At 42.4% G+C, this 22,907-nt stretch overlaps 1 protein-coding gene across 1 annotated transcript in view; it reads left to right on the top strand.

Moving 5' to 3' along the window:
* Positions 1 to 1,671: 1,671 nt before the first annotated feature.
* LOC309676054 (insulin-like growth factor 1 receptor) overlaps positions 1,672 to 22,907 on the top strand; it is a 34,735-nt gene continuing 13,499 nt past the window's right edge. Inside the window, exon 1 of the mRNA XM_082488508.1 lies at positions 1,672 to 1,859. Coding sequence (XP_082344634.1) covers positions 1,766 to 1,859 — 94 coding nt within the window. The 5' untranslated portion in view covers positions 1,672 to 1,765. The remainder of the gene's footprint in view (positions 1,860 to 22,907) is intronic.

Below are 22,907 nucleotides of genomic sequence, written 5' to 3'. Positions count from 1 at the left end.
GCGCGCCGCTGTGCCAGAGAAGGCGCGTGCGCGCGCGCGCGGTAGAAGGGAGGGCGGGCGCGAGCCCCGTCCCCGTGCGGCCGCAGAGAGGAGAAGCGGCGGCGCGACGCTGAGGCTCTTGTTTACCAGCGTTCCCTCTCCGTCGTGCAAGGGGAGCCAGCGCGGAGGAGGAGGAGGAGGAGGAGGAGGAGGATAAGGGGGGCAGACGCGGCAGCAGAGCGCTGCAAACGCTGCTGCAAGCGGGCGGCGAATTAATTGGGAGGAGCAGCAGACCCTTCCCCACCACCCCCCCCCCAGCCGCCACCCCCCCCCCCTCCCCCGAGGAATTACAGACCCTTCGCAACAAGCTCCTGGGCTTTGACCTTCAGCAAACCGGATCGCCTTCCTCGTCGTTCCCCCCCCGCCCGTCGCCCCCCCGGCTTACACACACACACGCACACCTCTTCCCGGCTCCCCCTCCCCCTTCCTTGGGCTGGGCAGCGCGAGGGGAAGGTTTGCAGCGCGCGCACACCCAGAGGAGGAGGAGGGAAAAAAGGACCAAAAAAAAAAGAAAGGAAAAGGATTTACAAATTCGCTGGGTGGTTTTTGTTGTTGTTGTTGTTGTCTTCCTCCTCCTCCCCCCTCCCGCCCCCCCCCCTCCCCGCCCCCGGCGCGATGGCAAGGCGGCTCGGAGGGATGCGAGGCGGAGAGCTGCGGGGGGAGGAGGCGGGGTGCTGAGCCGCTCCGCTCGCCCTGCTGCTGCTTTGTGTGTGTGTCCTGGATTTTTCTTCTTTTTTTTTTTTTTTTTTTTTTTTTTTTTTTTTGGAGAAGGAGCCTGTGGCAGCGGCGCCGAGGAGGAGAGGAAGAGGAGGAGTAGGGGGGGGGGAGAAGCCTTTTTTAATTCATTTTCCTTCCAAATTCCGCATTTCGACTCTCTGCAGCCAGCCGGACTTGTGGTGGTGGTGGTGGTGGTGGCGGCGGCGGTGTTGTGGGTGGTGGTTGCGCGTGGGGCGTTGTGTTTTTTTTTTTTAATTTTTATTATTTTTATTTTTTTCCTCCTCCTCTCCTCCCGCCCCCCCCCCCCCCCCCCGGCTGAGCGGGGAGAGGAGCCGGGGGGATCCCGCCAGGGCAGCCCCGTCCCCGCGCGGAGGGACGGAGAAGCGGTTGTTGTTTTGTAATAAGATTGTCTGGGTCGCGCACCCCCCCCCCCCCCCCGCCCCCTTCCCCCCCGCAGCCCTCCCAGTTTTTTTGTGTGTCTCTCCCTCTGTCTCTGTGCGTGCGCGCTGCCTCCGTGTGCGGTGTTTGAAAATGGAGGTTGAAGATGCAGACTGCCAGCCCCGATGTGCCTCATGTTTGCGGCTCCTGTGCACCATGTACCACTGCAGCCAGCGCTGAGGGGAGACGGCGGCGGCGACGACGACGACGACGACGACCCCCGCCCCGGAGCCCGCCCCGCCGCCCCGGAGACAGCGTCGCCCCGGGGCTTTCATGCCTTCTTGTTGTTGTTGTTGCCGTTAATACATCTTGAATATCTGTGTATTTTTGGTGTGGTTGCTCCGGAAGATCAACACCCAGGGACCTCAAAACCCCTCCGGTTTGCCAGTCCGAAGGGTCTTGTTTTTTTACATTTCTTGAGGCAACGTGGATTTATTTATCCTGCCCCGCTTCTCGTCCGCCTTCGTTATTTTTAGAGGACGAGGAGAGAGGAGAAAGCGAACAATTTTGGACTTTATTTTTTTTTTTTTTTTTTCGGAAAGGGGAATTTTGTCCAATTAAAAAAAGAGGAATGAAGTCTGGCGCTGGAGGAGGGTCCCTCGCCGTCGTCTGGGGGTTTCTGCTCGTCTTCGCCGCACTTTGTCTGTGGCCAACAAATGGGGAAAGTGAGTACGGTGCGTGTCGGCCGGGGGGGGATCGGCGAGGGGCCCCCGGGGCGTGTGAGGGAGCGGCGGAGGGGTTCCCGCCGCGGGCCTGAGGGGCTGCCTGGGAGGGGGGTGCGAGGGCGTCGGCTGCCGGTGTGTGTTTGAGGGGGTGTGAGGGAGTCGGCGAGGGGGTTCCCTGGGTGAGTGTGTGTGAGGGGGGCTCCAGTGTGTGTGTGAGGGGAGCCCTGGTTGTGTTGAGGGAGTCATTGCGTGTGTGTGAGGGGGCTCCTGGGGGTGTGTATGTGTTGAGGGGGGCCTTGTGTGTGAGGGAGATCCCAGGTGTGTGTGTGAGGGGGTCCCTGTGTGTGAAGGGGCTTCTGGGGGTCATTTGGTGTGTGTGAGGGGCCTCCCAGTGTGTGTGTGTGTTGAGAGGGGCCTCGTGTGTGCGAGGGGGTCCCTGGTTGTGTTGAGAGGGTATTCTGTGTGTGTGTGTGTTGAGGGGGCTCCGGTGTGTGTGTGTGTGAGGGTGTCCCTGGGTGTGGTGAGGGGCTCCCGGGGCTTCACGCCGTTTCCCGCCGCCGTGTGCGGGTTTCGCCCCTGCCCGCGGGGATGTGCGTGTTTTCCCTTCTGTTACGCCTTGCCCCTCCGGCACATTTAACAACCCGGGGCCGCACGCCTCCCTCCCTCGCCGGGGGGCGGCTGGGCTGCTTTTACACACGGGATGGGGACGAGCCGTAGCCCCCGGGCCCGGAGAAGGGGGTCGCGATGCCCGGCCGCCCCTCCTTTGTGTTTCCCCCCACCGGACCCACCCGCTACTCCCGACCCCTCCCCGCAGCCCGGCGCCGCGTTCGGACCCCTGCGGCCGGGGCTGCGAGCCGCGTAGTAAACACGGGCAGCACCGCGCCTCCCTTCCCCGCGTGGAGGGAAGGAGCTCGGTCTTTGTCAATATTTAGCGGCTGTACGCAGTAACCTGCCGTAGCGCGTGAAGAGTTCCTGGAAATAAGCCTTTTATTGCCGGTTTACTGCCGAGGAAGGGTTTCACTGGCTGCGCTCGGGGTGCAGAAGCGCGGCGGCATCCCGCAGTCTAAAGGTCGCGCTCTGCCGCGGTGGGGTTTGGTGGGTGTTCGTTGTTTTTTTTTTATGTGAATTTCTAGGTTGATGCTTCACGTTTGTGCGTATTAGAAACGCGTGACTGCCGGGCGGGCTGTATTATTAAAGGTGATTTTTGTTGTTGTTGTGCTTTCAGCAGCCGCGTTGCAGGCAGCGCGCGGGGTTCGCGCGCGGGCGGCAGCGGGAAAAGCGCGGTTCGTCGCGCGTGGCCGCGCCGGCGGCAGCCGCGTGCCGGGGGCCCTCCCGCCCTTCGCCGCCTGCGCGTCCGTCGCGGGTCCGCTCCCTCCGTCCGTCCGTCCATCCCTCCCTCCGCTCCTCCGTCTCGTTCGGGAGTTGCAAACGCCCCGACTTTGTTTTCGTGCGTTTCAAACCTGCGCTGGTACGGCGGTGCCCGCCCCCTTGGGGCGCAGGGGGAAATACAGGGGGCAGGGGCGGCGGGCGCTGCCGTTGATCAGGCTGCGATCATCACCGTGTTAATCCCGGTGCTGATGGGTTTTCCTTCTGGTGTGCCCCGGGCTCAGGCTGGATTGAGGATCTCTTGCATGAAATTAGCCTTCCCGTGTTTTCTGGAATGTCTCCGTGGACAGGGAAATAGTAAATGTGCCTTGGAGCCCAACCATTTTAAAAACTGCTCCTTCTCCTTCGGGGAGAGACAGGGATGTTTCTCCGCTGCATTTTGGTGCTTTGATTTCTTCCGATGGGTGTTTTTCAACATGCTCCTTGAGCTGTCGTTGTGTGCCTCTCACTTTCAAGAAGATATGTGTTGGTGGAGGGAAGGAACGGAGAGATGAATTTTCTACACTTTAAACGTAAAGGGAAAGAATTTAGGAGCTAGAGAGGCTTTGCTAAAAGTAATAGTTTCAGGTTGAAAAGAAAGGGAAGTTCTTTGGATGCACTGACAATGAGGCTAACTACAAAAAAAAACCCAAAATGTGAGCAAGAAGTGCATAGATGGAGTCTGTAACGCATGTTGAGTAATACTGTGTTTCATTAGCCGGTGAATGCCAATTAACTCCTTGCAAATTAAGGCCCAACTTAGCCTTTTGCGTCGTGGCCAGGGCCAGCTAGGGCTGGAGAGCCGCAGTCTTACTTCCACGAGTTGAACTTATTGGCTAGAGCTGTTTTCAAGAAGAAAGATTAATCTCTTAACTTTAAAAAAAAAAAAAAAACACAAAACAACCAACAACCCAGCGCCCTTCTTCAGGGAAGGGCTTGCAAAGAATCGGTTAGCGTGGAGAAATGGAACAGGGGAGGAGGGGGAGGTCTGGTGTATCCTTAAACTGCTAGGATACCCGCTTCACTTTTTTTTTTTTCTTGTCTTACCTGGTACAGAACACCTTCAAGGAAAAATGCTCGCCCAGCTCTGGCAGTAAAATAAGGCAGGAACGGTATGTTAGGATTTTAGGTTCCCGTCCTCTGACGTGTTTGCGGTTGCCACTGAGCTAAAATGACCCAATTAAGAACTTCCCAAGTGAAATATCTTCTGAAGAAGATCTAGGCGTTTAAATATGGGAAGATATGCTGAAAAACTTGTCTTAGCTGAATACTGCCTCTAATCGATCGCCTTTGTAGTTTACAGTTTAATAGCCTTTGTTTTCACGAGTTATTGCTGAAAGAATTTTGCTGTTAGGGGGAAAAATGATCTCCAGAGCAGATGTTTTGCATCTCTTCGTATTCTTCTCTCTCTCCACAATAGTGGAAGGAAGATTAATCTTAATTTTTATTTGTTTTTCATATATACTGTGTCATAGCTAAAAGGCACTTCCATTTTCGGTCAAACAAGCAAGGCATTCCTAAATAGGAATACAAAGGAGTTACAACAGGAGGGGAGAGACCCATCCCTTTAATGCTAAATTCTATAAAATCTGTTCATGGTTATATGACAGAAACCTCTTTAAAATGCAGGTAGCTTCAATGGAAAGCTTCTGATTCAAAAACAGTCATTAAAAAATTCTGAGAATTTCCTGAGATTTTGTTAGAACAGCACAGAAATAAAAATAAAAAGACCCTTCCGTAAGTATGTGCTGGTGTAACGGTGCATTTGATGTGCAAGGCTACAACAGTTGGAGACTGCTTCATCCTGGGGTTGGGTTTAAGGTGAAGCGTAAATACAGTGTTTTCTTCCTTTTCTACCTTGAGCACGATGGGGTTTTGATTTTCACCCTTGTGTACATTTACAAAGGGAATGTCTAGAAGGGAATGGGTTAAGCATTCAGAATAACAACAATGTTTTGGGGTCTGATGGTACTTCAGACTGATAGATACCTTGATGGATCTGTTCATGTTAGCTCTGAGCTTTTGTTTGTCTATCCAGACTATGTTTTTTGTTTCTGATGTTAATAAACAGTAGCTCATGCTGTGTGTTTAATCTCTCTCCCAGGTTGCTTAGTAAAAACCCTCATGACCTCCTGAGTGTCAGTGTTACACACACCTAGCTTTCACGTCAGCGTTTTCATATACACCTAGTGGTTAGTGAATGTTGTTAAATGGGAGTTGGATAATTCCTTCCCTAATTGAGGTTGTGAATAGAAAATGCCAGAGAGTTGAAGGAATTGATGTCAGTCGGGTTCACCAGAAAGAGGAGAGGAGGAAAGTGCTCAGGGAGTGATGGTGGTTGGAGTCCATGGGAAGGATCGGTGAGCCAGGCAGTGCTTTGACTTTTTTTGATTGTGTTAGGTTGCACTTTCCATACCAGAACTGGAGCAAAGGCTTGTGTGACTCAGAAACTGAAAGGGTTAGGAAATGGTAGTGACTTAGCTAATATCAGGCAAAATGTGTTGAGAACGTGAGAAAGCAGAGGAGTGGGTGTGGAAAGAAGATGTGTGTTGTTAGTTCAGCACTGAAACTTCTATTTGAGAGAGAGAAATACTCTTTCTGTAAAGTGAAGAGAGTTTAACTTAGTTCTTAAGTATGTTGTGAGAAGGGAGGAAAGAAAGGGGCTGCAGAGAGTGAGAAGACAGATCAAATAGTTTAACTTCATTGCAACAGAAGGCATGATTTATTTGGTTTAATAGGGAAATTGCTTAGATTTGATCAACTCTTGTGTTAATTTTTGTCAGCTTTTCCCTGACTGGTTGTTTCTTCAAACTAATTCTAGAGTATAGTTAAAGCACAACTCCAGTGACACTAACATTGTTTTCATCTTGAAATATACGTGCAGAATCTAGTGTTGAGGGATTTCCATATGGTCATTTTTGAACCTGTCTTCATTGATAAATAATTAAATTCTAACAGTATATGTTACTTTGGGAAAAGTTGTTTCAAATCCTGTTTCATTTTCTGCTAAACTGGCATCCACTAAGAAAATCTTGGAGGAGAATGCCTTCAGTGAGGAGATTTGTTTTGTTTTGTTTTTTTTTTAAGCATCTAACATTTAGAATTAAAATACATTTCAGGGCTGAAACTGTTAGTTTTAAAGGACAACTTCAGTTCATATTCAACTGAAGCTTTTTTCTCTTCCCCAATAATTTTTTTTTTTTTTTATACTGAGGTAGATTTTACCAGTGATCACTGGAACTATTAACTCAGTGAGACCAGAAGAGGCAGTTTTGTTAAATGATTAATTATATTGTGTGTATATTCCATCTGTGTGGATTGTGAGCTACCACAGACTTCATTGTAGAGAAGTTTGTTTATGGTCCTGAACTTTGAGAGAGAGAGGAAATAATATATGCAGGAAACCTGTTTTTCTCACACTGGATGTTAGCTTTATGATCCCACACAGAAAACAACTTATCTAGCTCATCATCTGTAACGGCCCTAAAGTTCATAACTTACAAAATGTACTGAATTAAATTACTAAAAAAAATAGAGTTATTTTTCTAGATTATCTGTAGTTAAATTCATAAACTTAATGAGCATTATTTTACTTTCTTAAAAAAGTGATGACTGAGAAGCAATGGCAACTTTCTGAAAAAGTTCTTTAAACTGTGATTTATGAAATTAAATACATTCTTATTTGGATTTTAGTGTAAAGCTTTCACATTTGGAAATGCTTTGTGATATTATCAAGTAGCAGCTGTTTTTTATTTATATGTGTGAGTGTGCACATAGGAAGGGGTAAACTGCAGTTTATTATTGAAAACTATTGTGTATATTACTAAATTTTAAAAAAGCTGCAGTTTGAGTAATTGTCTCAAGAGTCTCATAATTAAAGCTGCTGCAGATTTGTAGTTTCAGTTTATTTCAGATCTTCCTGACAAAGTTGAGCTTTTAAGGTTTCTGGGCTTAGGTGGTAGTGGAACATGCTGCTTTTAAGAGTTCTGTGTTCAGAAAGACTTCAGGAATGCAATGATGTGTTTGAAAGGTAGAAATACTGTTTTAAGTATTTTGATCTATTTGACATGTATAATTTTTCTATCACTGTAAATTGTATAGACAGCTTTTTTGTGTAGGTTAGTTGGATTAGTTTTTGTGATTTATGAAAGCCACTTTAAAAAGAATAGTTTCAAATTTTTTTTATTGTACAAAAGCAGAACTCAACAAACAGTAGTTGGTGAAGACACACTTGTGGTTGTTAGCCAGTCTGTCTTGTGTGTGTTTTTTTGGGTTGGTGTTTTTTTTATTTTTTCCCTCTTAGCCAAGTCATGACAGGTACAATCTGGACTGATTTCTGTAGTACTATATTTGTCTTTTTTGTGTCCAGAACTGAGACAGACTTTGAGGACCGGCAGATGATTAGCAACATACAGCGTTCATTCATAGATTTCTGTGCTCTGCAAACAGAGCTGTACCAAGTCCTCAAACTCAAAAATAGAGTCTAGTTCCTTTAGGCAGGACTTGTTGTTTTTGATAAATAAGTTTGATAATAGCTTGGCTTATTAATTAAGGAGATGTGTTCTGGCAAAACTGGTGTTAGCATGGTGCTGTGTTGTGATGGCTTAACTTGCATTTATCACTGAAAGTTTTTCTTCTTAACCTTTGCAAATGCTAAATATGAGCAGTTCCCTTAGGATGTCTTTCAAGACACCAATTAACTTCTTCAATGTTGATACGCTCAAGAAGTTGCTGTTGTGGCACAAGATTATTTAAAATGTGCAGAAAAGCAAAATTGTTATTTATTTACAGATTGATTAGCATATGACTTGTAAGCTTTAATGTCATGTAATTTTATTTATTAATTTTGGAATATCCAGATGCGTATATTTCCTACTACTCTGTTCCTTTTTTTGGTAAACTTGATGTTATGTGCAGAAATAAGCATCTATATGTTTCAGTGACTCCTTGGTTAGTTTTTCAAGGAGACTGTTGTCTTTGACCTACGCAGCGTGAAGGGACCTCACACCCCAATAAAGTATGAAGATTATTCCTTTAGAGGGCCAAATCCATTTAGTAAATATTTTGTTAGAACAGCAAATGTATGCTTTTGTAGCAACCTGAAGTCATTTTAATATGACTTGGAGCAATAATTCACACTGTGTGTCACTGAAGAGAAGTGCTAATGAGGTTATGCTTTGAGAATTTTATGCTATTGACTTTAAAAAGTGTACATTGTACAAATAAGAAACTTTTTAAACAGGAAGTAGGCGAACTGCATGTGCTTTACCAAAATAGGTGTGTGTCCTGCTTTTGTGAATACTTAGTTTGTGAAGATGTGTGTTTTGAGCAAGTCCAATGAACTAATGATTTAGTTTGCTGTGTGTTGCCAGTGACGCACTTATTATTGAAATAGCTCTGTGACCAGTTTGAGCAACTGTTATCTGCAAACCTCTTATTGGTGCCATTACATGCTGTAAAGATAGCTCTGTTTACTTGGAAGTGTGAGCATCAACTCTGATCAAAACACTTTCTCTTAACAGGTGGGCTTTTTTTGGAGTTCTTTGGTGAACATCCCTTCTCCACGTGGAGGGGAGCAGTGTCAGAATGTGTTAACATCAGGCAAATGCAGAGAATGTTGGAGTTCTTAATGATAGAGCCAAACTTTACATGTGTGTGTTTTCCTGCTGTTGAATGGGTGGTGGGTCACTTTTACTGATTATTCCCAGAAGCTTTATAGTTATTTCTCCTTCAATATGAACAGTTCACAAATTAGTACACTACTCATTTAAGTCAGCTACTTACACAATACTGTTCAAATAGCAGAGGGTTTGATTGGAGGCAGGAAAGAAGAATTTTTTGAAGTTCGGAATGCATGAAATGAATACATACTGAAGTAGTCAAAGATCCCTTGTACTTTATCAGAGAGCACTCTGCTTGAATGAAAGGTACTGTACCTGCTGTTGAGTTTATAAACTTGGTTTATACAGATTACTTTTTAAATTATTCATGATGCTACATTACAAGTATATCTGACAAGTTTAAAATAAATGGCTTGATGGTAAGAGGGAGCATGCATAAATTAGAGCTGGGATAATGTGCTCTTTGAAGTATCTCTTCCATTTGTTACTACTGGAATACAGTAGGTAGCTGCAGCTGAATGTGTGATTCTCAAGTACGGAGTACATCATTATCTTCAAACTGTGTTATAGTGGCAGTTCTTATGTAAGACAGATGAGATGAAGTGGCAGGGAGGACTAAGGTGCTCACTTTGTATTTGGTTATATACACATTTCTGCTGAAATGTGGAGAGTATTTGTGGGATGAAAATTCTGTAAGCATGGCCGTTGAAAGGGTCTGCTTTTAGCTGTGTGTTGGTAAGGTTAGCGTTGTTTTATGTACTCTTTTTTGTTAGTGTTGCTGTGGGTTTGTAAGAGGTGTTTTAGCAAGGCAATAGGAGTTTTTCCCTTACACAGAGTGGGACACCGTATCTGGTTTGCATGTAGATCATGGTACTCATCTTGAGAAGTCTTCCTGATCTGTATGCACAGGAGAACTTTGCAAGAGCTCAATTGTTGTGCTTGGAAAAGGTTATTGGTGGGGAGAGAGAATTCCAGGTCTCTTGGATGCAAAACCAACTTCCCCAAACATAAATTGACAGTGTTGGTTTTCCTCATTTTTGTAGACATTATATTTGAGAAGCAAGCTCCCAAAGTAGATTATGGTGTAGAAAAAAACCCTAAAATGATGTGTGATAGAGCAGCCCTCGAAAATAATAAGTTCTTCTGGAAGTGGAAGGTCTTCTTACAGAGATGGATAGTTCAAATCTTAAGTCTTAATCAAACGGGTACAGCATTTTGGAGCAAGGTCTGGTGACAGCTGCTCCTGGAAACAGCCTATAACCAAACTTTAAAAAGAGAATTAGCTTGGACTTCGGAAGGGCTTTATCCCTGGATCTCACTGGTGTGGTTTCCTCATTATTTGCATTGGCTTCAGTTTAGAGTCATCTCCGTGTTTTCTCCTTCTACAAATAGTAAGTTTTGCTGCTTTGCCACTCCTGTCACCTCCCCTTGGGTCCTTCTGTGTGAGAGTAGCATGTATCTTGAAAAGCTTTAAAAGCACATTGCGGACACCTCACGGGAGAAGCGAAGGCACTGGCACTGCACTGTCGGAAGAAACACGTATTTGCAATGCTCAGCTGATCTTAGAGTAACATTTGGCTGTAGTGTTAGAATTGAAATCACAATGGAAATACCTTGTTTGTCTTATCCCCTGTGCTCTTTGCCAGTGCAGAAATTACTTTTATTGTGGTGTTTTTGTTGCTTTCTCCTGGGGGTTTTGATGTGTAGTTATGCCATTACTGTTGTCTTCTCTAGTCAAATTCCATGTATCCCACTGGGGATTTAGTTTGTCCTCCAAAATACTGATGGAGTTAAATGGTGTGGATTGTTGTTCAGCTTTCAGATGGCTCTATCTTTCTTTTAGCTGAGAACTGTTGTTAAGAAGGACACTTAACATGATGATGGTACCAACTGTGTTAAGAGTTCACAGACCCACTTGGATGGAGCCGGGAGCCCACTGGAGTTGTGATGGTGTCTGGCTGCCACGATGGGATTCCTAGCTGCTGCTTCTCTCTGTTTGTTCTGTATCTCCAGCAGGTGGAAGCAGCTTGTGGTTCTGTATTGATTGCAGTTAACATCTTTCAGTTTATTGTGGCTGAAGCTTTTTTTTTTTTTTGGTCTTGAGATGGGTGAATGTTTTGGTCCCTCGCAAATGCTGTGTCTCCTGGGAAGTATGGAGGGAATGAATATCCAGCTTTATTAAGAGATACATATAAGTTGCTGGTTTTGCGTGTGCTTTATGCTTTGCTTCTCTTCCTTGGACCTGAGAGGTTCCAAGACTCCGGGAAGGCAAGTTGGAAACCAGTAGGGTGTATCACCATTTATGTGTGGAGGAGGATGCCAAAAGTCAAAGGGTCTGTTAATCCTGTTGTTTATGCACCTTGGATGTGGGGATGTTGTTTTAATAAGTTACGTTGGTATTGCCTTGCAGCTCTTCCAGTGACTTACACCCATGCTGGAGCTTGAGTCTGTGCAGTTGTTAACGTACAAAAGAGCAAAAATGGGGTTTAAGAAAAGCACATTTGTTGTTCCAAACTTGAGACGTGGCTTGGTTTGAGACTGTGACTTGAGCCTGCATGGGTCTTGTCTGGGGGTGACTGAACGTTTTGATTGTTTGTTTGTCTGTTTCCTTTTTTGTGTGTGTGCTAATAAAGTGTGTTTTTGTCACGTGGAGTAGGCTGACTACGTGGACAAATATTTTCATTGATATTGTGTCTCATCAAGAGGCATGTAATATGTGTTTAATACTTAAATTAGGTTATGAGAGTCCCTTTTAAAATTCAAGCTTGTATATGCTTCAATGGGTTGTGGTTCTAAAATGTGGCCAGCGTTACCAGTGAATGAACAAAGGTCCTTTCAAGTCGGTTCAGTTGTTATCCTACAGAAATAAGGCACAGACAGAGAAATGTGTTTGTGTGTGTATGTGGCAGTGGTTCTGGACTTCAGCAGAAACACATGTGAAATGGACATCTGTTTTTACATGGTTTGTGTTTTTTATATCTCTTTTGGTAGTTCATTGTTCAAATAAACATGTTGCATTAGCTGTAAGGCTTTAGTGCCAAATGCCCACTGATGAGATGTGTTTAGGGTTTTGTTGTTCCCAAGCCATACTGAGAAACAGTTTTACAATTCAATACATTTGAGGAAGATTACAAAAAGAATTTGGGGTGGATCGCAATCAGCACTTCAAAAGCAATAGCTTTGGAGTAACTCTGCTATAACACAGCACAGCCCATGGAAAAACGCTGTCATCTTAACAGATGCAGTGTTATTTTGGAGATTCCACTGTATAAATACATGGACTGTGGTTAAATTGTGATGGCAACAGATGCAATCTTGGTTCTCAATTCTTTCATCTCTTTAATATTTAAAAATACACCACAAAGTAAAAGAAAAAACAATATCCAGGCTGAAAATATGCCTTCTGTAAATGGTTGGGGCTGTACCTTTTGGGCCTTGTTTGATTTCAGATATGTCACTGCAGATTAGACTTGGGCAGAGTAAATGCTCGTCTCTGTGAGGGTGTCTCTGCAAGTGCTGCTACTCATGGCTTATTGTACTATTTGCATATGAATGCAATTATTCAGCTATACTTAAGAAATGTCAGCAAGATTGAAGTCAAAGTTGGTTAACCTGGCAAAAAGATATTTCCAGTATTTTTCATGAAAGTGATGGTATGAAGACAAGAATTACACATTCCACTGGCTAAGACAACATCGTCTGAGGATTTTCTTGTTTGTTTTTTTTTTTTTTTGGTAGTTGATATCAGTGACTATATTTTTTAATTTGTCTGCAATACGTTGCAGTGTTTGAGGGCGAGAGAATTGGAATGCAGGAATCAGATCTTGTATCGTAATGCTGCACAGTTGTGTTCACATTTGTTTTTCTTTCCAGATTTGGTTTTGTTTAAATACTGATTTGACAAGTATAAATTGAAAGCAAGCATTTATTTTTTTTTTGTTCATGAACAGCAAATGAAGTACAGCAAGATGTTGTTATCAGTACATACACCTCTGTGCATCCACTAGTTGAGTAGAAAATCCTGACTTTGAATACTGTAACTGGATTTTTAAAAGGGACCGGATAATTTTTGTGAGCAACAACATTGGTAGTCATGCATACTAAAATAGGGAGTGATCACATCTCGTGCTTCAGAAGCTGACAGTATGCAAGGGTTGGGAAGAAATTGTATTCCTCCTCCGGGTGTTTGTATTTCCCTCCCCATTTGCAAAAAAAAAAAAAAAAAAAGAGAGAGAGAAATGCTGTTCTTGAGGGGTGGTTAAAAGACTTGTTTTTAGAACCCTGATGTGACTTAAGATGGTCATGTGACTCTGTCATTCAGGTGAAGGCACTTTCACTGTAAAGCTGTGCATTGTCAGGTGTTTGAAGACTCTACTCTTAGCAGAAGTATGAGGGTGAGGGTGATGGAATCATCTTGGCTAGTAAGGAGATAGTATATTACACTAAAAATAAACCCCAGATCTTCACAGGCAACCGTTAAGATTACCTGGTGTCGTGTGCAGTTAGGCAAAAGTTGAGGTGGCTTGGGCATGGTTTGGCATCCCTATGAGAATGGGCTGTGATGTTGTCTGTTCATTCCATAGGATTTCATTCTTCAGGAGAGACTGTGCTTGCAGAAGTGTGGAGCTATTTGGTGTTTCTTGCTTGTTGCCTGTGTGGCTACAGGCCTTGTATACTGTGATATCAAAATTCTGTTCTGACCTCAGGATGGCTGTCACTGCTTGTGGTGTCTCATGCCTCAAGTGTGTCTTTAACACCCTCGCAGCTTGTCCCAGACCCAGTGAGATGAGAATATGTGAATCCCATTTAATAGGAAGAAGTGGGTGGTGGAGAAGTAAAGAGTAGAGAGGCAGAGGATATAATTGTCATTGTCCACTGGTTTTGGGCATCTTCATTTAATATGTCTACATACCCCGGTTGGGTATGTCCACCTCTGTTCTCCCTCTCTATCAATAATCAACCTTTCGATAGTGTCACATGCTCACTATGTGGCTCCTTGATGTCTTGTTTGACAAAGAGTGTGACGGCAAGGCTGGCTTTGTTGGTGTCGAGCCTGGTGCCCAGAAAGTGATGAACATAGTTTTAGGCTGTGGGTCTGTGGGATCCTGTGTGTGATCAAAACTGCTGAGATGTTCAGAGGGTGAAAGGGTTCATTTTCCTCTCAACTGAATAAACTAGCAAGTTACACTGACTCATGGATGGGCTGATGAGAGCCTGAGGGGATGGGATTGTGTGGTTGAGAATGGGTCGAGGGAGAAGCAAAACAAATGATTGCTTTATCACAGTTCAACAACAAGCACTACTCCCTGCTTTTCCTGTCTGTACCATGAAAGATGGGTTTCGGTGACTTCACTGTGCATCACTCAGGACTCTGGGACTGGAAAGGGAAAATACCTCCTGTGGGTTCATGGGCGTTCAGTGCGCGCATGAAAGGCTCTGCATCGCCTCTGAGGTGCAGCATCGCAGCCCACCCCCTGGCTGGCAGGGGCTTGTTGCTGAAATCACTGTGAATCTGAACATGAGGGTTAGCGTGTTACCATCCAGCCATCTTCTCAAAGTAGCTGAATTATTTGTACTGAAATATGGGGAGTAAGTTTGTTTAGCAAAGACAGGCTTCAGCAAAAGCTGTAGACTGAGTGCTTGATGAATGTAATAGTTTTACAGAATTGAAAACAATTTGGATGCTTCCGCTGGGCACTACAACTCTAGCTTTGTAACCTTATGGTGGAAATGTCTTGAATTTCAGTCCAATTTGTCCTTCAAAGTTTATTTCTTCCTTAGTATGAAGGCCTCAGAGCACTAGTAACATATTTTTTTTTTCTTTTATTGAGATGGAGTGTGAGTGATTTTCATAGTGACTTGAAACAGTACACAGGAAGAGCTTGCTTTAAATACACAGTTTTAATCTAATTTTGCATATTTTTAGCTGAATATTTTATTGGCTGACAACTGTTGGAACACCTTGATTTGCAAATACAACCTTTTTGGAAAACACAGGCTTTTTTGCCCATGAATAGCATTTGCCATTTCTGTACATTCATGTAAATAAATAGATGCCTTGGATACATTTACTCAGGTCCTTAATTTTCACATTTTTAATTGACAAAATGGCAATTGGTATATTTTCTGGTAGATTACATCTCATTTGTGTTATTTTTTTATTTGAATGGAAAAGGGAATTTTAATTGAAATGCAGATCTGAATTTTGAGACAATTAAAACTTCAAGTGTGATGGAGAGGCATGATTTAAAAAAAAAATCAATAGAGAAAATAGTTTGTTATTGTTTCTCAAAAGTATAGAGCCAATAGATCTTGCCCACTGACTTTTTCACAGGTTCCTATGCAGGAGTACTTTTTAATTTGGAATTAATTGCTCGTTGAACTGAACCATTTGAGTAAACTGAGATGAGGCACTTGCAGAAATAGCTGTTGAATGTAAAAGCTATCTTAGCATTTCCACAAAAGGTGGCTCTCAGAGAGCACTGAACATAAATTCACCAGTCCAAACTTTTTTGTGTAAATTATATGCTTACTATTTTTATTCAAATTGCAGTAGGCATTTGCCTTAATACATGCTGTTATAATTTCATGTTAGATTTGTAATTAAGTTTATTTTTAGAAGAATGCATTTAAGTGGTTTATATAAAATGATTTTCTATTTTTGCAAATGAAATAATTGTTTTTTATTGACTTTTAATTTCATGCAAATGTGTTTTTTTTGGCTTGGATGTTATGTAAGCAGAAAGAAATCTAATGATTTGATTCGCATAATATAAAGAATAGAAGATTCATTGTCACTAGCTAGAGGCATTGGTAGGCAGTTAACTCTTAGGCATGTTCAAATTGAGTGATGGATGTTATAGAATGCAATACAATGGGTATATGCAATAAATGTTGTTTATTGTTTGTTCTTCCTGGTTAAGCTAAGAAAGCCAAATTGTAACTGCGTTTGGAATCTGACAGGGAGATAAGAAAGATGGTCATAATGTGGTGATTTCTCAAGATGCCTGAATATGTCGCAATTCATGGCAAATCTGATGGACAAGTGAGTGTTAATTGTGTGCAAGCCAGGCTTGCTATTTTTAATTTGGCCTCGCTATCATGTCTCTTCACAGATGAATTTGAAGGCAAAGGGGAGTTGAGTGATGAGTCATTATTGAGTTAGTAAAATCACAATTGATCTCCATTTCCTGTTGATTCCAAAATTACTGAAGTGTGAAAGCCGAGAGTGACTGATGGCTTCTGGGAGGGGAGTTTGAGGGTGGAATGTGGAAGTGACTCTAAAGTAATTCAATGCTGCCCTGGGTGTTAGTACAAAAATGTCTATAGTGAGAACAGGTGGGTGTCTGAGATGGGAGACTTTGAAGAAAGTGTGATGGTCTGGCTAGCTGAGTTACCTAGAAGTAATGATGATCTGGGCACTAAAATATGCTCTTCAGCAAGGTGGGGGGGACGAGGTTTCTTAAGTGGCTACTGATAAAATCTTAAGATTAAACTTTTCATTAGTCCTCTCAGTACTGGAGATACCTTCTGATTGACCTGTGTTTCTGTCGCTTTGCTCAGAAGATTTTATCTTTAAATCCTTTTGCTCCCAGGTACTATTTATTTACTGTGAAAGTCTCCTGCTCTTGTGCAGCGTGAGGGCAGAACAGATGTCAGACTGTGCAATGACAGAGAGTGGGATGTAGGGACAGCAGTGTTGTGTGATGGAGAAAAGAGAAAATCTTGCATATCTTGGTTATTGTTTACGATTATCTTTTGATGAATCCTTGATCTTGTCATTTTGTAGCTTTGTTCTTGTGATGAAATGGGGTTAGTACTCTTTTGACAGATACTAATTAGAAACATTGTGGTAATGTGCAGGTAAGATTTAAAATTTCTTTTTTTCCCTCCTAGAACTTACTGTTAGCAAAACTCTTTTTGTTAGGAACTATTAAATTACATTACTAGACTCTGCCCACATTGAATATGTGAGAGTGAATTCTGCTGAAAGGGGATTTGTTGGAAGAAATTAAAGGGAGGATATATATACTGTTCCACTTGGAAGCAAACTGTAAGGAAGCCTTACGTATCATTTCAGGAAGAGAAAACTTAGTTTAGTTCCCTGGAGGAATAAGAGGAGGTGTGAGGTAAGGCTGCCTCCTCTTCTCTGTTTATTGCATCCCTCTCAAAATCCTGCTTTTAAAGATGTTTTCTGAAATGGTAATTTGGAAGGCAAAATAACAATCTGTGTTCTGTTGTACAACTCTTTATATGGTCTTTGAACCATTGAAACTTGTCATGGATGTACACTCTGATATGCTGTGTTAAAACAGAAATAAAGAACTAGGAGAAGAAGAAATATAATTTTTCTTTGGAAAGTGTGTACACGCTTTTCCCAATGTTGCCATATTTAGGATTGTAGAGAACTGAAAAGGGTGGGAAAGAGATGGTTGATCTTGCTGTCCGAGAACATCTTGATTTTCAAATTTATAAACAAAACAGGAAAAATATCTTCCAGTCTTCTTGACAGGCTAGGTGTGTGTTTTTCAGATTCAGAAAAGCTGATTCAGTTGGTCTGGCATTTGCAAGGGAACAACTAGAGAAATAAATTGCTCTGAGAGGGTGTAAAGAACTTTCCTTTCCTCTAGAAAAAGTTGAGCAAACATGGAGGACTGAGTTGCATGGTTGAAATTTGGTGAACCGTGGAAAGGACACTAGTTTTCAGAGAAGCTTGGTGTTTCTTAAGGGTGTTGTGAATTCAGAGGTAAGAGCTGCCACACTTAAAAAGACTTGCCTTAGTTTTACAGATATTTATGAGAGCTTTATTAGGGAGTGATCATGGCAGTTCTTAAAGCGGTGGTTTGCAGAGAATCTTCAAATACTTAAAGCCACACCTCGATACCTTATACCTTGTCTTGTAGGATCTATGTTGATATGTCCCAGTACAAAAGCATTTTGTTAAACCAATTAAATGCATAATATTTTTATTATAGTTGTGTTTTGGAAAAATCAATATGACCGGTTTCCCTTTGAAATGACAAGAAGCCTGTTGTGCTGACAAAGTAGAATGCATTAGGAAGTGGTGCTTTGTATCCTCTCAAGAGTAATGTGCTCTTGTTTTTTCTTAATCAGCAGGATGTTCTCCTGTATGTCAGATGTCTTAGTTGTTTTTGTGATCTGTATCGGAGAAGAGTGAGGGGGGGGAAAAAATGTCAGAGAAACAGAATAGGTTTAAAGCCTTTAAAACAGCAGAAAGCGTGCAGCGTTCTATTTCTCTGTTTTAGTGAAACTGGTAATGGCCACGTTAGCACTGGACACTTTGTGTTTATGTTTGTGTTAAACAATAAATAAGAGAACAACTTGCCCTTCAGAAGAACATAAATGTGTAGCCTGCTGAAATACTCTGGAGCATAAGGAATGTAATTAACCATTTTCGCTTTAGTTTCGCTTTAGCTTGGTTATGTTTCAGAAGGTAATGCAAGATGTCTTAAAACATCTGAAATTGCTTATTTACTCGTTCACTGAAATAAGGATTTTTCAAGTTGATTGGCTGAAAATCAGACATCATCTTCCTCTCTCCATTGCCTTCCCCTTCTTCCTCCTTTCCTAAACTGCACTTTCCAAATTCATAGTGAGTTGAGTACTGATGATGGCCTTTTTTTTTTTTTTTTTTTTTTTTAAAAAGAAACACTTAAAACAGCCATTGAGGGGAAAAAATTATTTCCTGTCACTCTTGCTCAAGGCTATAGAGGATAGATCTTGGAAGTTTAAGCACTTGTTCAGGCCCTTCAGGGGAGTTTTTAAAAGATGCTTTGCTTTTGATCCAATGAAGGAAGGGCAATGAATTGAAAGGACTGATAGCACAGCCAGGGTTTGGCTTATTGTGTGAATGAAACCTCTTGCTGCGATGCTGAAGTATGTTGCTTTACTGATCAGGCGCTCAGGTAGCACAAATCTGTTCTGAACTGTTTCTTGTAAGATTGTTTTGGTACCATTCCGTGGAAATGGGCTGAAAGGGGACAGAATCTGAAATCCTTCCAACTTTTTTTTGCCCCATCTTGACTCTCCTTGAAGAGTATGAATTAGTGTGAGAAAGTGTCTGTAGCTCTCACTGGGTCAAATAGAGGTTGAGATAAAAATACGTATCTGTGTGTGTATTGTAATATTGATCGTCGTGTGGTAAACAATTCCTTGGCAGCAGGATTACCAAGTCTGATGTTTTACACTTCATTTGTAAGTTTTGGTGCAGTCTTGCTGCTGGCTGTGTGCTCAGAGCTGTTTTTTTGGTTTTTGATGGATATCTTTTTCATTACTCCCTTTTGGCCAGCCTTTCCTTTCAGATAAAATGTCATCCTTTGGATTGGTTACTATGACTGGAGCTCACTTGATCTATTAGTTCACTGGCTACTCTGTTTTTGTTATGACATTTTAATCAGTTAACAGTCTGCACAAAGACCCATTCCTGTCTCTCACCTTCCTCAGCATGGGTGTGTTCATATTCACACCAAAACAAAGATTACTTCTGAGTCTGTCTTTTAAATTCTTTGTTTTCATCTGTTCCATTATAGTCATCTTTAAATAGAATCTATTCCATGCGTTGCATTTTAAGGAGGAACACTGACCTGTGTGTTAGTTTAGATTACCTCTTTATTCCCCCCCCCCCCCCCCCCTTTTCCTGTACAGGTTGTCTCAGTTGGGTTTTTGGGATTGATTTGGCAAGGAATATCAAAATATGATTTGGGCCGGAAGTGAGATCATTCAGACTTTAGCACTTAGAAATTCTGTTCAGATTCATCTGTGCTGTCTTTTATTTTCCTCTTTGGCTTAACTCAGCTTTGGGTATCTGAGTTGAGATTGAAGCATGACTCTTCTGTGTTCTTCCTGTGTCCTCTACCAAATGTAGCTTGGAAGTATGTCTGTTTGTTGACTTTCTAGTTTGTCTCAGCTGAGGTGGCTGATAGCTATGGGCTTTTGCAGAGATGCTGGATGGAACTGGAGCAGCTGGGACAGTAACGTGTGACTTTGTCAGCCCTAACGCAAGGGTGCACAAAAGCATTTTACGCTGTGGCAGCTGTTGTCTGTGTCAAGGTGAGCCAGTGTCTTGGGCAAGTAGAGAGGAAAAAAAGAGACTGAGAAGGAAGGGCTGTTCTCTCTCTTCTGGCAGTTGGAGTATGGGAAAGGAAGACGATGATGGGGACAAGTCTGCTTTTGCTGTCCACTGAGGACACCAGAGGTGACTGTGGTGCTACCCAACACAGTCATTCGGTCACTGGAGGACTCCCTTTTTTGGGTGGTTGCCTTTTTCAAAGCGATTTTCCATTAAAGACTCTGTGTGACCTTTTACAGATCTGGGGGTGGTTTGTGAATTCAGGACTTTCTCTTTGTCCCAAGTTGCTGGTTAATTGTGGAGGAAATAAGGAGACTTAAGTTCTGGTTTCTGAATCTGAAGTTGAATGAAGCTGGCATGTGGTAAAGCAAAGCACAGTCCGCTCAGATATGTTTTCTTAACATGGAACCAACTAGCCTTGCATAAATACCGTGGTTTTCTTTCACAACAGCGATGAGAGGCCAGTAGAGCTGTCAGACAAGTGAGGCAAGGGCTGTCCATGAGCTGTGCTCTCCAGATGGTTTTGCCTTCAAGCTAGCAGTTGGAGAAGAGGTTTTTTTTTTTTTTTGTGTCTTCCCATTCAGATCCTCTTTACCTATGCTCTTCTCCCCCCCCCGTTCTGTTAATTTATGTTTTTCTTTCTCAGATCAGAAGTAGTTTTAAGCTTTGCAGTATAGCTGTGTTTAAACGTGTATATGGCACTGTTACCCAATGTAGTTATGCCATCAAACATCTGCCCTGTAGATGCAGTTTATGTTGGCAGGAGCTGTTTGGCTCATGTGACTTACTGTTGTTTGGGCAGGCAAATCATAACTACAGGCAGACAAACTCCTTTTTTTGGGGGGGGGTGGCTGTAGTGGCACATCCGTTGCAGTGGAGATCAGATTCTTCCTTTACCTTACAGGATTGGCAGCTGGTTTTGCCATGCACTGGGAGGGGGGACGATGCAGGATGCTATAATGAGTTCTGGGATTTCAGAGCTTGGTGAAATCTTCCTTGTGTCCGAAGGAAGCGGTCTTGCCAAAGCTTTGTTGGATCCAGAGAGAGATTTTCTTTGCTGCAATCCTGTAGCCTAATTCTGAAGTATCGTGAGCAGCTTCTGCCTGTGTGACAGTTTCCTTCTTGTGAAGGGGCGTGCAGAATTATTTCTGCTCATGGTCCCTCTGAGAGATGGCATCTATTGAACATCAGTCAATATTTTTTTTTTGTCTATCTCACACAATACAAAGTACCTGTATTGTTACGCATGATAACAATTTCAGAATGCAATGAAACTGAAGAATATGTCATAGAATCATAGAATGGTGTATGTTGGAAGGGACCTTAAAGATCACCTAGTTCCAACTCCCCTTCCCTGGGCGGGGGACACCTTCCACATTATCATTCAGGATTATATATTTAAGAGTGTATTACTGGGTTCACGTGGCTTCTCTTGGTTCCCTTTTTGTCTAGCTCCTCTAATTTGTTGCAGTGGATAACATTCATTGTTTAAAGTAATTTTTAATTTTAAATTCTCTAAGGAAAGATTTCTTATAGATAAATTATAAATCTACTTACTATAATAATTTAAATATTAAGTGGTACACACTTGTTAACAGAGACAGATCACTTTGCTGAAGAAACATGCATGCTCAGCAGGCTGTATGGTTCCAGGTGCTCTAGTGCTAAACCTGCTTTTGAGAGCAGTAGCCCCACTCCCGAAGTATCCAGGGAGGATATTTTTATTTTATTCAGTCAGCCGGGTCATGGTGTTTGGTAAGGTCTATTGTAGTTATGAAAACTCGAGTCTGAAAAGATGTTCCCCCTCCCCCCATATAGATGAAAACTGATTTTTGAGAGGATAAGATCTTTTAACATAATGATATTTTCTAATGATAGTGCTTTTCAAGAATCTGTTCACGTTAAGCCTAGTAAAGCATATTTAGATCCAATTTTTCATAGTGAACGCAACAAGTTAACTTTAAATGTAACTTTGAAGTTCTTTTTCCAAGTTAAATCTTGGTTCGTATATGTCCCTTTGTAGATATCCACAATAAAACCAAGTTGAAACCTTTTTAAAGAAAAAAGTCCCATGTAACATTCCCTACTTTCGACCAGATTTCTAAATTTGTATTGTCCTAAATAAATATAGAGCTGTAGAACTGAACAAAGATGTTAGTACTGAGTAAATATATTACTCATCTTTTGATTTAGTAAAAGTACCAAGTGAAGAGAGAAACCATATTTAGTGAAAAATCAGCATCATTTAGTAGTTACTAAATCCCAGTAATCTTAGCAAAACCCCCCACCACCTCACCCCGAAATATAAATGCAGAATGAAATAGTTAACTTTCTTTTTTTTATCAGAATATTATGTTAATGTATTTAAGTGACAACTGAAACTTAGCGATTGAACAATATTGGTTAGAGTTAGTCCACTGCTCTGTTCTTGCACTTGTTTGTTTTTCTCTGCTTGATGTTATCCATCTCTTCTTTCTGGCTCAGATTTCTTCTATTTTCTTATGTTTTCTTCTTCATGACCAGAACAAATAGTGAAATTATACCAGGGAGTTCACAAAACTCAAGTATATATTCTCCAGCTGTATCTTTTGCGAGGAGTTGGTTGTGTATACAAGGTATAGGGTAAAAATAATGATGAAGATGGAGATCTCCATCTCAGCCTTGATTTATCTTCTGGGATGAGTGTGTGCAGCTGCAGATCCCAGCGAAAGGAAGTGCCTGAAGTTGAGAGTGTCTCAAGCATCCAGGTTTGATATTGCTGTTTGCTTTGGCTGGAAGTCCTATCTCCCATAACTTCTTGCTTCCCTTTCTTCCAATACTCTTCCCCCAAGGAGCAGAATAGATAATCCCTGATGATGAGTAGTTGAATGAGATGTGACATGGCTGTATTTCTCTAACCCAATTGGACCCAGTGCTTTCTCATGGGTGGATTTGTTAGGGCAACCTTTTGCATCCCAGGCTCTCCAGAAATAC

The sequence above is a fragment of the Vanellus vanellus genome (assembly GCF_965231255.1).
Source record: "Vanellus vanellus genome assembly, chromosome: 11".
NCBI classification, from domain to species: Eukaryota; Metazoa; Chordata; class Aves; order Charadriiformes; family Charadriidae; genus Vanellus; species Vanellus vanellus.
Note: the sequence above shows the minus strand (reverse complement) of the source record. Positions and strands in the feature narration are given on the sequence as shown.